At 34.8% G+C, this 19,354-nt stretch overlaps 1 protein-coding gene across 1 annotated transcript; it reads right to left on the bottom strand.

The window, feature by feature from the left end:
* Positions 1-5,865: 5,865 nt before the first annotated feature.
* On the bottom strand, positions 5,866-19,219 carry LOC6036146 (putative defense protein Hdd11). The gene is made up of 3 exons (XM_001846184.2): positions 19,077-19,219; positions 6,525-6,885; positions 5,866-6,283 (listed from the first exon to the last, which is right to left on the bottom strand). Exons 2-3 carry the CDS (start codon positions 6,861-6,863, stop codon positions 6,116-6,118), a joined length of 507 nt encoding a protein of 168 aa, XP_001846236.2. The 5' UTR covers positions 6,864-6,885; positions 19,077-19,219; the 3' UTR covers positions 5,866-6,115.
* Between the last annotated feature and the right edge of the window lie 135 nt (positions 19,220-19,354).

Here is a 19,354-nt window from a genome sequence, read left to right as displayed (position 1 = left end):
GTTTGTTAAGTTGTTTTTTAAATTGATTTCATACATTCGTTATTTGACGAAACGTTCTGCATTTATATTCGAATTTGTTAAAAATAAAAGTGAAAGTAAACTGAACATCTTAAATTTACTGATCCGAAACTATCCTACTTTACTCCTTTGTTTCTTCTGTATTTAGTTTTAAAACATTTCGTCATTTTGACTTTCACAAATTCACAAAGATAAGGCAAGCCAAACTATCGCTAGTAATTTTAGCAATTGAGTAAGACTAAAATTTGATCCAGGTGATACATACCACCTGGCACGAATCCTATCTGTTCTGTTTTTGTGCCAAATCGGTTGAGATTTAGGGGGTCGCTGTTGAATTTTAAACAAAACTGCATCATTAACTCAAAAACGATGAAAATGCATATGGGACATTTATGTGATCTGGGGCAAGTCAGGATCCGGAAATGATTTAAAAAATTAATTTCGGTACATTCATCGAATTTAAAGTACCATGCATCTCCATGGAAATGAATCCCCAGTTCATTTTGCTGGAGACGCATGGTGCTTTATTTTCAATTAAGGTGCCACCTACCCATTTCCAATTATTTCTTCAAAAAATCATATCTCAAAGTCCTGTTAATTCTCAAAAGGGCAAATTTTTTTTCGAGAATTCTTTCCCCGTGTTCAGGTGGTATTTTTTTGTATCTTTTGTTCTAAGAAAACCTTACCTTCCTTGTTTTGTGTTTTTACTTGTTTCATTTTTAGTATTTTAACCCTCTACAGCCCAAATTTTTTTTTTCGAAAATATTTATTTTTCCCGTGTTTAGGAGTCATTTTGAGCAACTTTTGTTCTACGAAAAACTTTACTTCTCTTGTTTTATGTTTTTCTTGTTTCATTTTTAGTATTTTAATTTGCATTTATCTTGTTCAATTTATGTTTGTTTTTGGTAGTATTTGGCCTACTCTACCACCTAATATAATTGCAATTCGCCTATCTATTTTTTTCACGTTTTTACAGTCACTTTTTAATTTTTTTGCATGTTTTTCACATTTTCTGCTATAGAATCGCACCATCATCATTTAAATTGCAAAAAAATGCGTAGAGACATAGTCTGGGACACTACAAAAATTACTGCATACTTCTTTTTACTGGACATATAGGAAATGTTAGTGAAAAACACAGCCAAAGTTGACATTTTAAAAACATTGGCAAAGTCACATAAAACAAGTTAAACTTCCAACCCTGAAATTTTCTAAAATTTTAAAAGTTCTTCTTTCCAATGCTTTTTAAAGATCAAAAATCGGTTGGAAAATTGTTTTTTGGCGATTTTTTAGATCAAAGCCCGTCTAAAGGCGGGGTTAGGTTGTAGAGGGTTAATTTGCATCTATCTTATTCTACCACCTCCTATTATTACCATTTGCTCTTTAAAAAAAAAATAGCTTGTTTATCAAATTTCCTTCCATTATCATATAAATTTAAACATTACAAAAATTACTGCAAATTTATTTACGCATAAAACATTGGAAAAGTTGGTAAAAAACACATCCCAAGTTGACCCCTTAAAAAATGTCATTTTTTAAACCATCGCACAGTGGTCTGAAACGCAAATTTAGCAGGAATAATTTATTTCCGCTTCAGGGATGCATTTTCGAGCTTCGGTGTCTAAGAAGCATTTGTTAAAAATGAAATTCTACATCTTTTGGTCAAAACGATATTAGGGTGGTCCAACAGTTTCTAATATTTTCAAAAACTATCTTCGCTTCTAGATGAGATAGAGGTATACTTTTCGACAGTATTGTAGTACTAGCCATTTCAAACAACTTTGTCGAAGACACCAAATCTCTATCTCTTAATCTGATCATTCTACAGCATTTTATATAAAAAGCAGTAGGGTGGCCCATCAAAAAAGTGTTTTTATTGCGTATCTTTTTTGTATTATTTTTGGCAATTTTGGTGTCTTCGGGACATACTTAGAGCATAAGAATACCCGTCTTTTGAAATATCAACGAAGTCGCTAGGTCGCTAGGTAAAAAGTTACAGCGTTTTTAAAGTTTTTAATTGGCATAATTGCTTCAAAAACAAGTCAAGTCTGTGGTAATAAAACTATTAATAAAACAAATCAAATTTGAAGCAATTCTCTGAAATTTCGGTCATTCTTTTTTTTGTATTTTTTATTCCGGCTGAAACTTTTTTGGTGCCTTTGGTATGCCCAAAGAAGCCATTTGCACCATTGGTTTGTCCATATAATTTTCCATACAAATTTGGCAGCTGTTCATACAAAAATGATATATGAAAATTGAAAAATCTTTATCTTTTGAAGGAATCTTTTGATCGATTTGGTGATCGATTTTATTTTCTGTTACGTTTTAGGGGACATCAAATGCCAACTTTTCAGAAATTTCCTGAATGGGCAAAAAATCTTTGACCGAGTTAAGAATTTTTGAATCAATACTGATTTAAAAAAAATCGAAATATTAGTAAAAAAATTAAACTTCATTTTTCAGTGTAAAATCGAATTTGCAATCAAAAAGTACTTTAGTGAAATTTTGATAAAGTGCACCGTTTTCAAGTTACAACCTTTTTTAAATAACTTTTTTGAAAATAGTTGCAGTGAATCATTTTTTTTAAATTAATGCCCATGTTTGTCCACTTTTGAAAATCATATTTTTGAAAAGCTTAGAAAATTCTCTATATTATGCTTTTTTGAACTTTGTTGATACGACCTTTAGTTGCTGAGATACAGCCATGCAAAAAAAAAAATTTTAATAGGTCGGCAAACATGTGCATTGATTTAAAAAAAAATAATAAATGCGACTTTTTTCAAAAAAGTTATCTAAAAATTGCTATAACTTGAAAACGGTGCACTTTATCAAAATTTTACTCAAGTACTTTTTGATTGAAAATTAGATTTAACATTGAAAAAAGAAGTTAAACAATATTTGTGACTGATATTTCGATTTTTTTTAAATCTGTATTGATTCAAAAATTCATAACTCGGTAAAAGATTTTTTGCACATTCTGGAAATTTTTGAAAAGTTGGCATTTGATGGCTCCTAAAACATATCAGAAAAAAATTAAAAATACTGTTTTTTTTTGCAAATCAAGTTTTAATGACAAAAAGTGAAATTTTAAATCACCAACAAAATTTTACCGTGTATCATTTTTTTCAGTGTAGTCTTTACCTACAACTTTGCCGAAGACACCAAATCGATCAAAAAAATCCTTCAAAAGATACAGATTTTTGAATTTTCATACATCATTTTTGTATGGATAGCTGCCAAATTTGTATTGAAAATTATATGGACAAACTAATGATGCAAAATGGCTTCTTTGGGCATACCGATGGCACCAAAAAAGTTTAAGCCGGATTAAAAAATTCAAAAAATCGAATGACTGAAATCTCAGAGAATTGCTCTACTATCAAAAATTTGCAAAATATCAAATGAACTCCCGAAAAAAAATTCATTTACTTTTACGTTTTGTACACTTCAATGAGAAAATATACAACAAAAAATAGTAATAGAGAAATTTTCATACAACTAAAAATTAAAAAAAGTTACAAAAAACAAGACAATATTTACTACAATATTCTCGCAGAAATCATCCGCACCGTGCCTTCCGATCAACGATGATTACGGAAGGACTTTTTGGCACATCTGTTACCAATCTAACACATTGATAACAAATAGTGTAGCACACGTGTTACTCACCCGAGGCGACACCAAAGTAAAACAAATAACATGAAATATCACGACTTCGCGTCCTTTCTGCCAGCGCACTAACGGACCATCCACAAATCTCGTGGACACTTTTTTGGAAATCTTAACCCCCTCCCCCCTCGTGGACAATTTCCATACAAATAAAATTTTTTTTGAATGGTGTAACATTTCCAGAATGTCAACTTAACTGGTAATTAATTTGGGTAACAATGATTATGTAACAACGGCTTACTATGATCAAATCTCTATGCTACATCTCTTCCTTGTTTGAAATGAATTTGAATTGCTTTAGTACATACGTTCGTTTAAGATCTTTCTTCTTTCCTTCTAAAATTAAAGAAATGTATCTAGACTAATATGAAGCTATAGTTTAGAGGTTCGAAAATGTAAACAAAAGAAAAGATTCGATTTATTCGATTTCAAATCTATCTCATATACTGAAACTTCATCAAATCAATTTACTAATCAATTTATTAACAAATCGAGTTCCATCGATGTCTATTGAGCGAATTGATCATTCCAACTACACCAATCGACGGATCGATCTGGCACGATGAACATAGAGTTCCACCGATTTTCTTTGTCAGACCGGAGTCTCGACAAATTAGATTGAACGAACGGATCGCTCCAATCCCGGTAGACTAGAGTCCTACCGCTTTCTTTGTCAGATCGGAATCTCGACAAAATAGATCAAACGAACGGATTCGTTTCAATCCCGACAGACCGGAGTCCTGCCGATTTCTTTGTCAGGCCGGAGCCTCAACAAAATAGACTGAACGACGGATCGTTCCAGTCCCGGTAGACCGGAGTCCTACCGTTTAATCAAAACTTTTTCCAATTACCTCTTGTATCAGATTATGTTTTATCCTGGTAAAACTGTCTTTGTTACTCTGTTTGCAGACATTCATTTCCACTCTACCAATTTTATTATCTTTTAATTTTCACAGGAAAATCTCAACAAATATAGTACGGTTCCTTGAATGTATCACTTTAATTGTCACAAAGGCAGCACACTTTTTTTTAAACAATTGGTTTCTTCCCAATACAGTTTACCAATTTAAACAATCGATCAATACACCAGCATATTGTTTTTCACTTTACTTACAGTTTTAGGTTTTCAATTTTTTTTTATCAAATTCCAAATTATTCAAATCGTAATGAAGGTGTTTTTGAACTTGAACTTGATCCAACCTCTTATTGTGCAACTTGCTTTTAAATAAGTCCTCCGAGTCGCATAAAGTTTCCTAGTTCATAGTTTTCTAAAATAAAGATTAATCATTAATCACAACATTATTTTTGACAAAATTGGCTTCATTTTCCTTTTTTTTTCACCAAAATGCCGTGAAATTGTTTTTAGAAATATTTCATTCAAGTATTATTTCACTTTTAAAACTTTTGAAAATTTAATCTAGAAATATTCATTTGTATTTGACTTTATATTTTCAAGTGTTTCAACGAATTTTCATTTTCTTCATCCTCGTCGCCAATGTAACATTTCCAGAATGTCAACTTAACTGGTAATTAATTTGGGTGACAATGATTATGTAACAACGGCTTACTATGATCAAATCTCTATGCTACAAATGGAGCGTAGACAACCGCCTTAGAAAATTTGTTCAAAGGTTGATATTGCACTTTTCGCAATTATTTGAGGCTTTGGAAAAGTCGGGAATTTGAAAATGGGATTCGAGTGGCCACCCTGAATGTTTTCGCGTTTTAGTATAAATTATTGGATTGTTGTTAAATAAGTCAAATTGAAAAAAAAATTGTGAACTTACATAAATACGGAAGTTACGGAAATTGCTTTCCGCACAATTGATCGACGCCACCAACATCGTCAGCACAGCCGACAACAGTAACCCAAACTGCGAACAAAGCTAAACTTCGTTTACCTCGCCGCGATTAAAGCAAGTAGCTCGATTAATGCACTGTAAGCAAAACCTCAGTACCTCGTGTGTGAGGCTCTGGGGGACTTTTCGATCATAATAAAATCAGAACATTTTGGACAGTCTAACTAACCACATCGGTGTTATTAATTTGGCGAAATATCTCCCCTTCTACAATGGACGTTTCATAACTCAGAATATGAAAAGAAGGTTGACAAAATAAAAAAAAAACTGGGGAAAACGGGAAAGTTTTTTTTGAAGAATGAAAAATAGAAACAATCCATATTTTGTACACACATAGAACATAATTTATTGTCACATTAACAGAAATACTTTTCATACATAAAAAACTTACAACACGTCAAACTGAAAATGAAATGTGTGGTTGTTTAAAAAAAAAAATCTACGATGAGGGCTCTTCTGCGTTTAAAAACACTTCCTGTCTCAGACAGTAGTCGAAATAGTGGTAGTTTGATGGGGGTTTTGATTTCCGGTAACTTAACTACACTAAAAAAAATACTCTTCCGCTCAGCTTAGTTGACACGCAGAGCATCGACCGCACGCTCCTTAACCCAGAACACTCCACCGTTCAGGGCGATGGTGCAGGTCATGACGACATTTTCGCTCAGTCCCTTCGGGGCAACCCAGTTGAAGGAGATGCTGTTGGGGGCGGTGGTGATCTTCTTGTGGGTGACGGCCGACTGTGGAGGGAGGAAGCAAATCGAGGAATGATTAGATTCCGGTTAGCCTTGAACGCAAATGATAGCGCGCGCAGAAAAGAACAACTTTTTATTAATAAGGACGATCGTGACACAAAATGACCGTTTAAATCACTTGGTTAGATCTAAGTGGCGATTTTTGCCACTCATTAGCTCGTTAACAGTCACGGAGTGATTTGAATAAAACTAGTTTTTCGTTCTCGCGCCAAGTCACGACACTTACCGACTTGGAGTTGCCACAGGCCAGCGTCTGGACGTAGTTGTTGTTTGGCGGAACGTCGAACGATCCGACCGGGGTCTCGCCGACGCGGGCCTGGCACAGCAGTCCCTTGATCGTGTCCTTGGGGCTGTTTCCCTTGACGGTCACCGTAACGCCCTCACCCGAGCGAATCTGCTTCTTGGACAGCCCAATTGAGTAGGGGGCGGCGGATTTTTGCGGGTCGGTGTGATGCTGGGGGATCATGTCTCCGCAGGCGCCATCCGGAGCACCGGCCGAGAAGGACAACGCCGGGGCAACGCACAGGGCCACGGTCAGCAGGACGCACGCGAATCGGTAGGCCATCTTGTCCTGTGTTGTTGTCTGTCTGCGGAACGAATGAGAGTTGGTATTAATCAAACTGCGGGTCTTATACGACACCAAGAATCGCAAAGATCCGGTGGGTCGGCGTTTTGTGGTTAACCTTGATGAAATGGAGACATATTTTTATCTTGAGCTGGGGCTGGTAGAACAGAGAGGCTTGTGCCACACTAGATAGCCTTGGCCGTTGGTTGGATGGTTGGCATAGATCTTAATACCGTTGAGCCCACACGAGCCTCATAAACTGTTGAGACCACGCGCGGTTGGCAAAAAGCTAGATCTTGTAAGAACACCTATCCTTACTTGATCTTTAACACCTGCGTGATCAGATGAACAATTATGCAAATAACAAAACACCCTAGGTTTAGTTTAACCACAATTAATTGTTTTGAATCGGCAAGGGTAATTTTACAAATTTATTTTTCAGACAAATAAAATTGTCTAGCAAGTAACTTAGCAACATTTAGCAAACGGCAATAGTCTTCTTACCCGAATTTTGATAAGAGTCATAATCTCAATAATGATAAATTTCTTATTTTTTTGTATTTTTTATTTGGATGAAATTTTGTGTGTACTATGCCATGTAATTTTGCCTGCTGAATATGAATCTGCCCTCAGAATTGAGCCAAAGTGTCAAAATATCAATTTTTGATCTTACTTTCGGTTTCTATGTAAAATTATCATATAAGCCCAAAATATGACCAAAAATCGATATTTTGACACTTTGGCTCAATTCTGAGGGCAGAGGCAAAATTAAATGAAAAAACATATAGTTGGACAATTTAAAAATTTCATTAGGGTGGTCCCATATTTTTTCCCTTGATATTTCGACATTTTCAAATGAAGATATCTCGAGTTAAAAGAAAACACCCCTGAGTTTTTCAGCGTTTTTGGTGCTAGATCTCCCCTTTCGAATGCAACCCAAAGTTTGGCCTGCGCTTTTTTGAGATATTTTTTTTAGTTTTAAATTTTCATCTTTTTTTACCTTGAAATGGATATAATGTTTGACCCTTTATTCCAAATCTAGAGTTTTTTTTTAAAAGGTCCCATGAACATATGAAACACAATAGGTTATAGGATCTTTTCCCAAAAAAAAACTCTAGAAATTGACTTGTCAAAAATAGAAATGTTCGTTTTTAGAGCTTTTTTAAGACTTCAGTCTAATCGTGAACCATCCTAATTTTCAACCAAACCAATGCCTCTTTTCATTTGCAACAGCCCTCCTGAAGACGAATGATACTGAACTCCAAAACTTCACCATTTTCCGAAAAATCCATTTCCCACTTATTTTGCGATCTGGACCAGTGTGCTGTGCAATTGTTTGGCTATCATTTTTTTAAAAATAAATATCCAAGTATTAATTTAAAAAAATATATTTTTTTCGCGGGAAAAAAACATGTATGTGGTGCTTTATATCGGATTTTCACAATCAAATCCAAATATTTTTAAACAAGTTCCCAAAATGCTAATTATAACTGCACTCAACCCCCGTAGTTGGTCACTTTTTCGTTTGACACTTTTTTAGTTGGTACCCCGTTGGCTGGTCAAAGTCAAACTAAAAAGTGACGAACTGTCACTTTTTACACGGCACTCACGCACACTATCAAAGCAAACGTTTGGTAGTGTTTGTGAAATCCGTGTAAAAAGGGTGTTAAACTAAAAAGTGGCCCCGTTCGTTTGACAACAGTCGGGGTTTGAGTGTTTATGCGCAGGAAAACGATTTTCTGGAAATTGCAATTTCCCTAATTATTTTGAAATTTTTGAAAACATTATTTTGTTTTGCCCCTGATTTTTTTCAGACGATTTTTAGGAGGGGCGAGGGGGGGGGGGGATATTAGCCACGTACCCATTTTATCCATTGTTTACCTAGACTTTTCACCAAATAAAAATAAATTGAGCAGAATTACCATTTTTGTAAACTTTCATTTTTGTGCAATTATCTATCAGATCATTTGCAGGGTTGATTGATATGCACGGTGTCGAGCTTAAATCAAAGGAGGTGGGCATCTAGTTGTCACCAAACACGCATATTATTCAGTGCCTATGGTGATGCACGTCACATTTCGGGTTAGCACGTCACATTATAAGCACATTACTGCACGTGTGCTTATTTTCAAAGGGATCCTAATAGGTAACCCTTCTTTGAAGGTAAGACCAGCGGGCTGACGACGATGGCGCGGGGATGCGCTAGACGATGGGTTATGGTCTATCACTCCAGACCATCTAATTCGGGACAGAGCGCTCACGTAATTTCGGGTTGGAAGGTCGATTACCAATTTAATTTCATTTTGTCTATAAACTAAACCAATCCTTTAAAAAAGTTTTGGTTTTATTTTATTTAGAGCCATTTTACCGATTTTTTTAAACAAATAATCACATCAGATTAAACTAGGTCCAAAGCCAATGAAGTTCGTTTATTATAAAATATAGTGGGATGATTTAAAATGTACAGTATGTAAAAAAAGTATTTACACCCCTTGGGCACTATGCACATTTTGTGATGAAACATGTAAAAAATTTAAAGTTTGACAGGAACCTAGTACTACGTTTTGTTCAGAAACTCATGCCAAACATTTTGCTACAAAAAGCTCATGAAAAGATGATTTCTATAAAAGTTATATAACAAATACTGTTACGAAAATAAAAAGGTGCAAAAAGTTTGTACACCTTTCGAAAAATTAACATAAATAATGTTATTTGTTGACAAATCACCATAAATCCAGTCTCCCAACTCCAAATAGGCATCCTTGACTGATTAAAAAAAGAATTTGGATTGAATATAAAGTTTACTAACTACTTAGTATAAAAGTTTATATAACTCTGGAAATTCTATATAAAACTTATCTAAACTTAATTTTGCTAGCTTTTAATTCAACTAAATGTCAATATATTACCATATAATTGCTAAATAAACATTTTGGAGTGGGTATAACACCGTTTCGGGGGTATTTGTATCGATAGAATAGATTTTTCGTTGAAATTTCGTACCAACCCGGAATTACGTCGTAGGAAAATCCGCCGGCATCCGAACCGGTCCACGATTCACAAGTCAACCTATGTGGAATCGGAAAGGGCATAAAATTTCCGATCTTTTGATACCCAAACATCTAGGTTTTCTTTAAAACCTACGTTTTTAAATACCTAAGCAAAAACGTTGTTATGGTTTCGTTTGAGCAACCTGCCAAAAATGTATGGAATTTCGTAATTTTTGTTCTCGTGGATCAAACTTACTTTTTGCCCAGGTATTTAAAAACGTGGGTTTTATAGAAAACCTAGATGTATGGGTATCAAAAGATCGGAAATTTTATGCCCTTTCCGATGCCACATAGGTTGACTTGTTAATTGTGGACCGGTTTGGATGGCGGCGGATTTTCCGACGACGTAATTCCGGGTTGGTACGAAATTCCAACGAAAAATCTATTCTAGCGATACAAAGACCCCCAAAACGGTGTTATACCCACTCCAAAATGTTTATTTAGCAATTCTATGGTAATATATTGACATTTAGTTAAATTGAAAGTTTGCAAAATTAAGTTTAGATAAGTTTTATATAGAATTTCCAGAGTTATATAAACTTTTATACTAAGTAGTTAGTAAACTTTATATTCAATCCAAATTCTTTTTTAATCAGTCAAGGATGCCTATTTGGAGTTGGGAGACTGGATTTATGGTGATTTGTCAACAAATAACATTATTTATGTTAATTTTTCGAAAGGTGTACAAACTTTTTTGCACCTTTTTATTTTCGTAATAGTATTTGTTATATAACTTTTTATAGAAATCATCTTTTCATGAGCTTTTTGTAGCAAAATGTTTGGCATGAGTTTTTGAACAAAACGTTGTACTAGGTTCCTGTCAAACTTTAAATTTTTTACATGTTTCATCACAAAATGTGCATAGTGCCCAAGGGGTGTAAATACTTTTTTTACATACTTTACATACACTTTACATACATACATTTAAACCAGATAGGCACGGGAAATTATAAGCACTGCGTGCTTAACATAAGCACGTACACTGCTCACAATTTTATCGTGTGCAGAACCTAATCATAGTACACTTAGAAAATTCTTGTGTGTCTTTTTATCAACCCTGATCATTTGTCCATATCATTTTCCATACAAATTTGGCAGCTGTCCATACAAAAATTATATTTGAAAATTCAAAAATCTGTATTTTTTTAAAGGAATTTTTTGATCGTACTGGTGTCTTCGGCAAAGTTGTAGGTATGAGTAAGGACTGTTTTAGGAGACATCAAATGCCAACTTTTCTGAATTTTCCAGAGTGTGCAAAAAATCTTTGACCGAGTTGTGAATTTTTAAATCAATACTGATTTTTGAAAAAAATCGAAATATTGGTCGCAAAATCTATTCACCGAAATCTCAGAGATTTGCTCAAGACACAACATTTGAATCTCGAGCCAGATCGGCTCGAGGCTCGAGCCAAAATTCTCAGTGGAAAGTTGTTCAAAATTTACTAGCCAGTGTTGCCAATTTTCACAAAAACAGTATTTAAAAAAAATAATTTAATTTAATTTTTTATCCACGTGTTCGAATCCCGTCTGCGATCTGCTGATTTTTTTTTCGATTCTTAACCACTTGATACTACCAGTAGTCTTTTATATTCGAATGTCGTTTTTCAAATGTCCTAAAATCTTTCTTCAAAAACATTGAAGATTGGACCAATGCCTCTGAAAGAAAAGTAAGCAGGTAAAAGATTGTTCGTTACATTGCCAAAAGGCGTCTATTTGTTGTGGGATCGTCCCTCAGCAAAAAGTGTCAGATTTTCAATGTCAAAAATTGAAGTATCATGGCATTTTGCGATATTAATAATTTATTGACTTAATAATATTTTACAATTTTAAAGGATATGATCAAGAGGTGGGCAAAACCGATCTTTCATAGGACCTGTTTTTTTGCTCGCTCATTGAAATGAGCGGCTGTTTCAAAACTAGTAGATGAGTTTTTGATCCAATATCTCTGGAATAGCTTTACTTTGACCCATAAACATTGAATCCATGCAAAATTTTAAAATTAGGAGTGGTGCACCAGGAAGATACTCAATCTTAACAAAAACAAGATTTCATGGCAAATATTTTTGTAAAATGGATAAAGAAGGTTGGCACTACCTCAAACATCATTTTCTTACAATTTATTCGTTGCTTAACCTCTTCCAATATTCTCTTACATTCCCATACAATAACAAAAATATAGAAAAACTGATGATATAGAGTCCAGACTCGATTATCCGAAGGCCTTGGCAAAATTTCACTTCGGATAATCGAATCACGAAAAAACAAATATTTTCTTTGTCTTATTTTTGATTGATGAGCTTTAAAGGCCCAACGGAATCCGGAATATCTCCGGTAAAAATGGACCATATTTATCCCCCATCTGACGGTTTAAAATATAGACAAATCTGGTTCTTTTGCAATCGGAAGCATCCAATTTGGTCAATTTACCAAAAGTTATAAGATTTTTATCAAAAACAAGGGGTCAAATGACTTCCCGAGCAGATTATTGGAAAAAACAACAATTTTGTGTATTGTCAGCAGGGGTGAGTTTGGGCCACATAAGTTTAACTTAAATTATATGTCCCAATCTTACCCTTGTTGATAGTACAAAAAAAAAGTTACGTATCATTGATGCTTTCAGATAATCTGAAATTTAGAATTATACTCAAGAATTAAGGTTTGATAATGATTTAAATTTGAATTCTATAAACATGTGTTCACCAATAACATGTTCGGCACGGAAAAGGCGCGACCTCGGGTCATCATGTTGTTTTAGCTTTTTATCCATCAACTGCCACCATATCACTCCAACCTTTAGTGACAAAAATACCGGTTGCAAAGAACGCCGCGCATATGATTATGCGTCGTCCGGCGCAAAGGTTGCAGTTGCATCTCGTCGGTTCGACTCATTGCAAAAAAAAAACTGGCTGATCACCAGCTGCAGAGTCGCGTTTCGATGCCGCGCCACCATTTATATGAAAATCAGTTTTGGGTCAATGCTGCCAGGCTGACTACTGACCAGTTGACTTGACTCGTAGTAGGCAGGTGATTGCATGCATAATCAATGGAGCGTCGCGACGCCATCGCACCTCGCCGAGAGTGATTAAGTGCAGATAGAGCGCATAGAGTGTGATACCTTTTTAAGTCGCGATCAAGTGGTTGTTGCTAAATGTGCGATGCCACCTCACACCTGATGAAGCCTCAAAGGGTTAATTTGCAGGGGTGAACACCATTTTGTTGCGCCGCTAATCGCTGAATTAAAATCTCCGCCGGCAGAAACAATTGAATTTAGCTTATAACTTGATTCGTTTCCTCGTCAACATCGTTAAAACCGGCGGCGGCGGAAACTTAGAATGAGTCAGACCTCCCTCATAAACAGGTTCAAGCAAGCGGCTTAGCAGCAGCGAGGAAAAGCCCGAAACTTTGCAAAGCCTTGGAAGCTTAATAACAGGCGATTTGCGCGCGAAACGAACAACAAAAAACGGTTTTATATAACACCCTAGTTCTCGAGATATAGGGTCATTAACCAGACTTAATCGCATTACCTCCTCTGTGGTGTGCCAAAACTTGTGGTCATTTGACGGGGTGATCGATCATAGGTGAGTCTACACGATTTTACGGCTGATTGGGGTCTGCAGATTTGAATTCAAGCGGGGTAAACAGCCATCAAACTTGAACATGATATTGGAGACGCGAATTTGACCATGGACTTGACTTTTTCGGAGATTTGCCGGTTCTGGTTTGTGGGGGAACCAGTTTTTATTTATTTATTTTATTTATTTTTTGTTAAGGGGAAGGACGACACTTTGCATTGCTAATTTTTTGACGCAGACAAGGATTAATTCAAGATGACTTGTTTTAAGTCTTGCTATGACCTTAGAAGGAGTGGTTGATGAAACGTTTCGTCTGCCATTTTAAAAGAGTGTTGTTAACTTTAACCCTATGGCAGTTAGATAGGGGATCTAAGATTTTTTAAACTCATAAATAATAAACAAAATTAATCTGCAAATTGGACCGATAAGGGGTTGCCCAACATGCGACAAATGCCCCTGGTGAAAAAAAAAATTCGAAAGTAATAATGTTATGAAGATCAAAATTTTACTTCACGATTAAAACGAAAAACAACGGCAACGAACAAATTTTAAAAATGTTCTAAGCTTGTTAAACTTCCATATTTAACCCTCTACAACCCAACCCCGCCTTTAGACAGGCTTCGATTTAAAAAATCGCCAAAAAATCCATTTTTCAACCATTTTTTGATCTTAAAAAAGCATTGAAAAGAAAAACCCTTGAAATTTTAGAAAAATTATGGGTTGGAAGTTTTACTTGTTTTATGTGACTTTTCCAATGTTTTTAAAACGTATTTTATTAGGGGTCAACTTTGCTGCCCACCATTGAAAAAACGGCTAATATCCACTTTTGGCAAAAACGAGATATTAGCACCAGGTGGTAGAAGATGTTCCAACGCATCGTCTGGAACTTGAATTTTAATGAAATAGTGTTTAGACTTGGCTGCCGATGCGAAAAACCAAACGGCTAATATGCCACTCTTATGGGAAATTGCCTTGACGGAGATTTTGTGACAAACACTAAAACGCGTTTTTCTCGGAATACTTGATTTGGCATAATAGCCGAATTTTCAATTATGGGCAGTTTGGCTGTTGGTGTGTGTAGGTGGGTGGACAAAAAAAATATCACTCGATTATCTCCACTCATTCGATCCGTCTTGGGTTCCCATAGGTCTCTATTTGAAATCAGCAAGTTTAGTTAAGTCCTTCAAAAGTTATGTAAAAAAAACGAAATGTGAAAAACAAACAAAAAACATGAAAAAATTAGATAGGCAAAATGTAATGATAGAGGTGGTAGAATATGCCATATACTACCAAAAACAAACATAAACTGAACAAGATAAATGCAAATTAAAATACTAAAAATGAAACAAGAAAAACATAAAACAAGAGAAGTAAAGTTTTTCGTAGAACAAAAGTTGCTCAAAATGACCTCCTGAACAAGGGAAAAATAAAAAAATTCGAAAAAAAATTGGGCAGTAGAGGGTTAAATCCAGAATTTCAAAAGCTAAACTATTATTTCATTAGCTAACATTAACTTATTTGATTAAGTGACAATTTAAGGTTAAATATGTTCGTGTCACTAATTAAATTTAATAACTCCATTTACCACAAGCTGACTTTTATGTACTGATCCTCACCAGTGCCACACACTACAAACCCGTATGTAAGAACAATAATATCCAACTCATTATTCCCATTGATAAATCATGTGGTTGATTGCCTTCCTAGAGTGTTCGGAATCGTTAAACAAACGCGGAAGATCTTTTAACTCGGCGGCGCGTGTAACGAGCATATATAAAAAGTCACAGTGACAAGCAGCATGTTTGGCTTATGTAGACGAACAACCTGTGCTCAAAGCCCCTGGAGGTGGTATCTCCTCACCCGGTACAAAGAGATCAGTCGTTGTGTTTTTTTTTTCCTTCTGATGCTGAGTGAAGCTGGAAATCGCGAGCTATTTAGCAGATCACTCTCTGGACTGGTTTTGTGTTGAATCACGCGCGTTAAAAGGGTTGGCGCGAAATAAAACGGCGTGCCAATTTAATTGCTCTGTGGGTATTTCTAACACTTTGTTCTAGGACCGGTATCGCCGTGTCCGAGTGGGGCACTTTGACTGGGGTTGGTGCCAGCTGGATTGACCTATCGTGTAATTATAACATGTCGTTGAAAAGGTTAGATAACGCAGAACTAGTGCGATAATGAAAGATTACATATATTTATCTGAATTGTTTCCTCCAAGCATTCGTAAATTCAACTGCTCGATAATCACTTCAAAGTATAACATTGATTGTTGCTTTCTAATATTGTCAGATGTAAATTGTTTAAAAAGGTATTAGACTATGACACACAAACTCGCACTTTTTTGCGTATGAAAGTTTGCCAAACTTGCAAACAAAGCGAAATGTATGCCGGTTGACGCTTCTGCAAGCAAACTAGACAGGTAAACTATATTAGGCTATGAACACGTCCATAAGAATTTTTTTAGTTCTGCCAGGTTAGGTGCAAAAAATGGCATTCAGGACGACATGTGCGAAAAAATTAATGTTGATAATGAAAAAAAGGAATTTAAAATTCCAAGCTTCAAACTATAATTTGAAAAAAATATAATATAATTCAAAATATTTTTTTTAGGTTTTACGGTCCTAAATTTTGTTTTTAAACGCTTTAAAGTGTCCCATTAGATTAAAATAGGAAAGTATTCATTTTAAAATTTAAGGTGAATAGTAGGGGAGAGTGGGGAGACTTGATCCCCGGGGAGACTTGATCCCAAGCCTGTATCTCGTCAGCATGTGGGTAAAACAATTAGCTTTGTTCTAGAAAGTTGTGCGAAATTGACTAAAAATCATTGTAGAAAACAAAGAAAAAAATTAAAAAATGTTTGGATTGAGTTACACACATTTTTCTAAGAAGTGCTGCAAAAAACTTCCAAGAGATCTTTTTTCTTTGTTTTGATAAGTATAGAAAACACTCAAAAATTATTCAAAAAAATATGTTTTATACATGAATTGTTTGATAAACATATCAACTCCAAAACCCTTACGCATTTGACGTTAAATTTATCGTCATACTATTTTTACAATCAATGGTTTAAAAATGTGCGTTAAGGGAGACTTGATCCCTGCATTTTTACAGTCACTGGAATAAGCCTCAAGATTAAATAATTTGGCTGGGTTTTCGTACATAGTTTCCTTTAGTATAGGTGTACATAACTAACTGCAGTTTGAACCATTTTTCAAAAGTTTTGTAAACAAAAATTACCAGCTTTTGTAAACATGCTCAATTTTGGTCTAAAAAAGAAAATTTCAAGTTTTTAAATATTTTACATGCTCAACTTGTTATATTTTGAACACAAAAGTACAGGTTTAATGTGAAATAGCTGTATCTTATAGAAAATTAAAAGTTTGGATGAATAAGAAACATTTTGCTTGCGATTTCTTCAAAATGTTGAAAGGGGGATCAAATTACCCCCAACATTTTGCTTGGCATTATTCGAAGAGTTTATCTGATGAAATACCCTTATCAGCCAAACATAGTTGAATGTTTAAGCTTTCAATTCATGCAAAAAGATCATAGTTTTGTGAGAAATTGACAGATTTATGTGCGATACAAAAAAAAGGGATCAAGTCTCCCCACTCTCCCCTATACATCTAGAGTTTTTTGTAAAGGTCCTATAAATTATTGTCTTTCATATGTTTATAGGGCCTATTAAAAAACTCTAGATTTTACAGTTACGCTGACAATTTTTGTCATGTTATGCAAAACCTGATTTTGAAGCTATTTTTGAAGATGGTTTATGGATGAAGAGTCCAGATGTTTCATTTCGCAGAAATGGATCTCATTATATTTTTTTGAATATTTTTTTTTATAATATAATTTTTTTTTAAGATTATTATTTTTCCCGCGTTCAGGAGTATTATAACTTGCATTTATCTTGTTTAGTTTATTTATGTTTTTGATAGTATTTGGCCTATTTTACCACCTCCTATCATAACATTTTGCATTTCTATTTTTTTCATGTTTTCACAGTAACCTTTTCAATTTTTTTGCTTGTTTTCACATTTTCTGCTCTAAAATGGCACCATTATCATTTAAAGTGTAAAAAAAATGCGTAGAGGCATAGTTTGGGACACTACAAAAATTACCGCATACTTCTTTTTACTTAAAATATAGGAAATGTTAGTAGAAAATACAGCCAAAGTTGACCCCTAAAAAATAAATTTTAAAAACATTGGAAAAGTCACATAAAACAAGTCAAACTTCCAACCCTAAAATGTTCTAAAATTTTAAGAGTTCTTCTTTCCAATGCTTTTTAAATATTGAAAATTGGTTGAATTTTTTTTTGCGATTTTTTTAGATCGAAGCCCGTCTAGATGCGTGGTTGGGTTGTAAAGGTTTTAAAATTGGACAAAAATAGGTTTGATGATTTTACTCGTTACATTTCACTTGGCAAATTCACAAAAGAGATCAACTTCGACAGTGTTTCTAACTAATATCTTCTACTTATTATGTTGTGTTGTGGGAACTTTAAAACTAAATGACTTAAGTAATTATCTAAAAATGTGAAAAACACTAACAAAATCGAAAAGTTAATGCCCTGCAATGAAAAAAAAACTCGAATGAAGAAACACATAAAACTAGTCTATTTCGAAGGATATTTTTGCAATTTTTTCCTTCTCTGTCCAATTTGTTCTCCTTAGTACCAGTAAACTCTCTGCCCATTTCGAACAAATCAGCTGTTGAAAGGTACCTAACCTAGTCCATATCTCAGCTCAGGAAAACGTTTGCACCAATGTAATTGTTAAAGCAACCTAATAAAATGATATGAAATAAAACTAGTGAAATAAAGTTTTTCGAGGCAAAAGTTGCACAAAATAACCTCCTAAACACGACAAAAATTAAAAAAAATCTTTGAAAAATATTGGAAAGTAGAGGGATCAATAGAAAAATAACGAAAAAAGTTGGCTGTTCAAGGTTTAATTCAAATTGTGATAACTTTCTAACTTCATTTGAAAATTGATATTTCGCTATCTTTCAGAGATGGGAATACTTTTTTGTTATTATACTAGAATCCAATTTAAAAATGTTTAAAAAATAAACGAAATTAAGTGTTATTCTTTCAAGAAATATTTGAAATTAATAAAATTAAATCAAGATATAAGTGATTTAATAACAAGTTTGACGAGCCGCTTTACCATAAAAATTGCGGAAAAAAGAATGTGTCAGACATTGAACAAGTTCTTTTTATAAATTCTAAATTAAACTGTCTAAATTGGTAGCTAGTTTATAACAATCGAACACTTTTTACCGGCGATCGAAAACCTCTTAGCAGAACAAACTTTTCAACACCTCCCATACAATTACCACCTTCGGACGCACCAAACAATAGCTATTGTCATGCCTAAATTTCCATCCGATTGTGCCACCATTTTACACCCATCGTCATCTGCATTCTAACTGGTCGCAAATTTTTGCGTCACACTTTCGCTCCATTTCATCCGGCCAACCAGCAGCACCAGATCACAACCAGTTCTAATTAGCAGCCACACTTCCCACCCCGAAAAATTAGCATGCGTTTCGCACAGCATTTCAATCAAGAACAAACAACTAAAAACTCACCTGATAAAAATCGGCAAAAATATCACAAATTGTGCACACACTTGCTTTGCTGTCTCTGAATTGATCCTCTCGAACCGAACTCGCAACGAACTCTGAGCTGTCGGTGGCAGCGTGCGGCGACTTTTTGTTCTAGCGCGCGCCGCGCGATCACGGATCACGGAAAAGGGCGAGAGAGCGTGCTTTTCGCGCGATGTGTTCGAAAGAGTTTGAGTTGGAAAATTCTGAACACGAGTGCGCCTAACGTTAGGCAACTTTCGGATGATCAACAAGTTTGCGAG

This window comes from Culex quinquefasciatus, chromosome 2 (assembly GCF_015732765.1).
Source record: "Culex quinquefasciatus strain JHB chromosome 2, VPISU_Cqui_1.0_pri_paternal, whole genome shotgun sequence".
Lineage (NCBI taxonomy): Eukaryota > Metazoa > Arthropoda > Insecta > Diptera > Culicidae > Culex > Culex quinquefasciatus.
The sequence above is the reverse complement of the archived record's forward strand: the minus strand, read 5'-3'. Positions and strand labels throughout refer to the sequence as shown.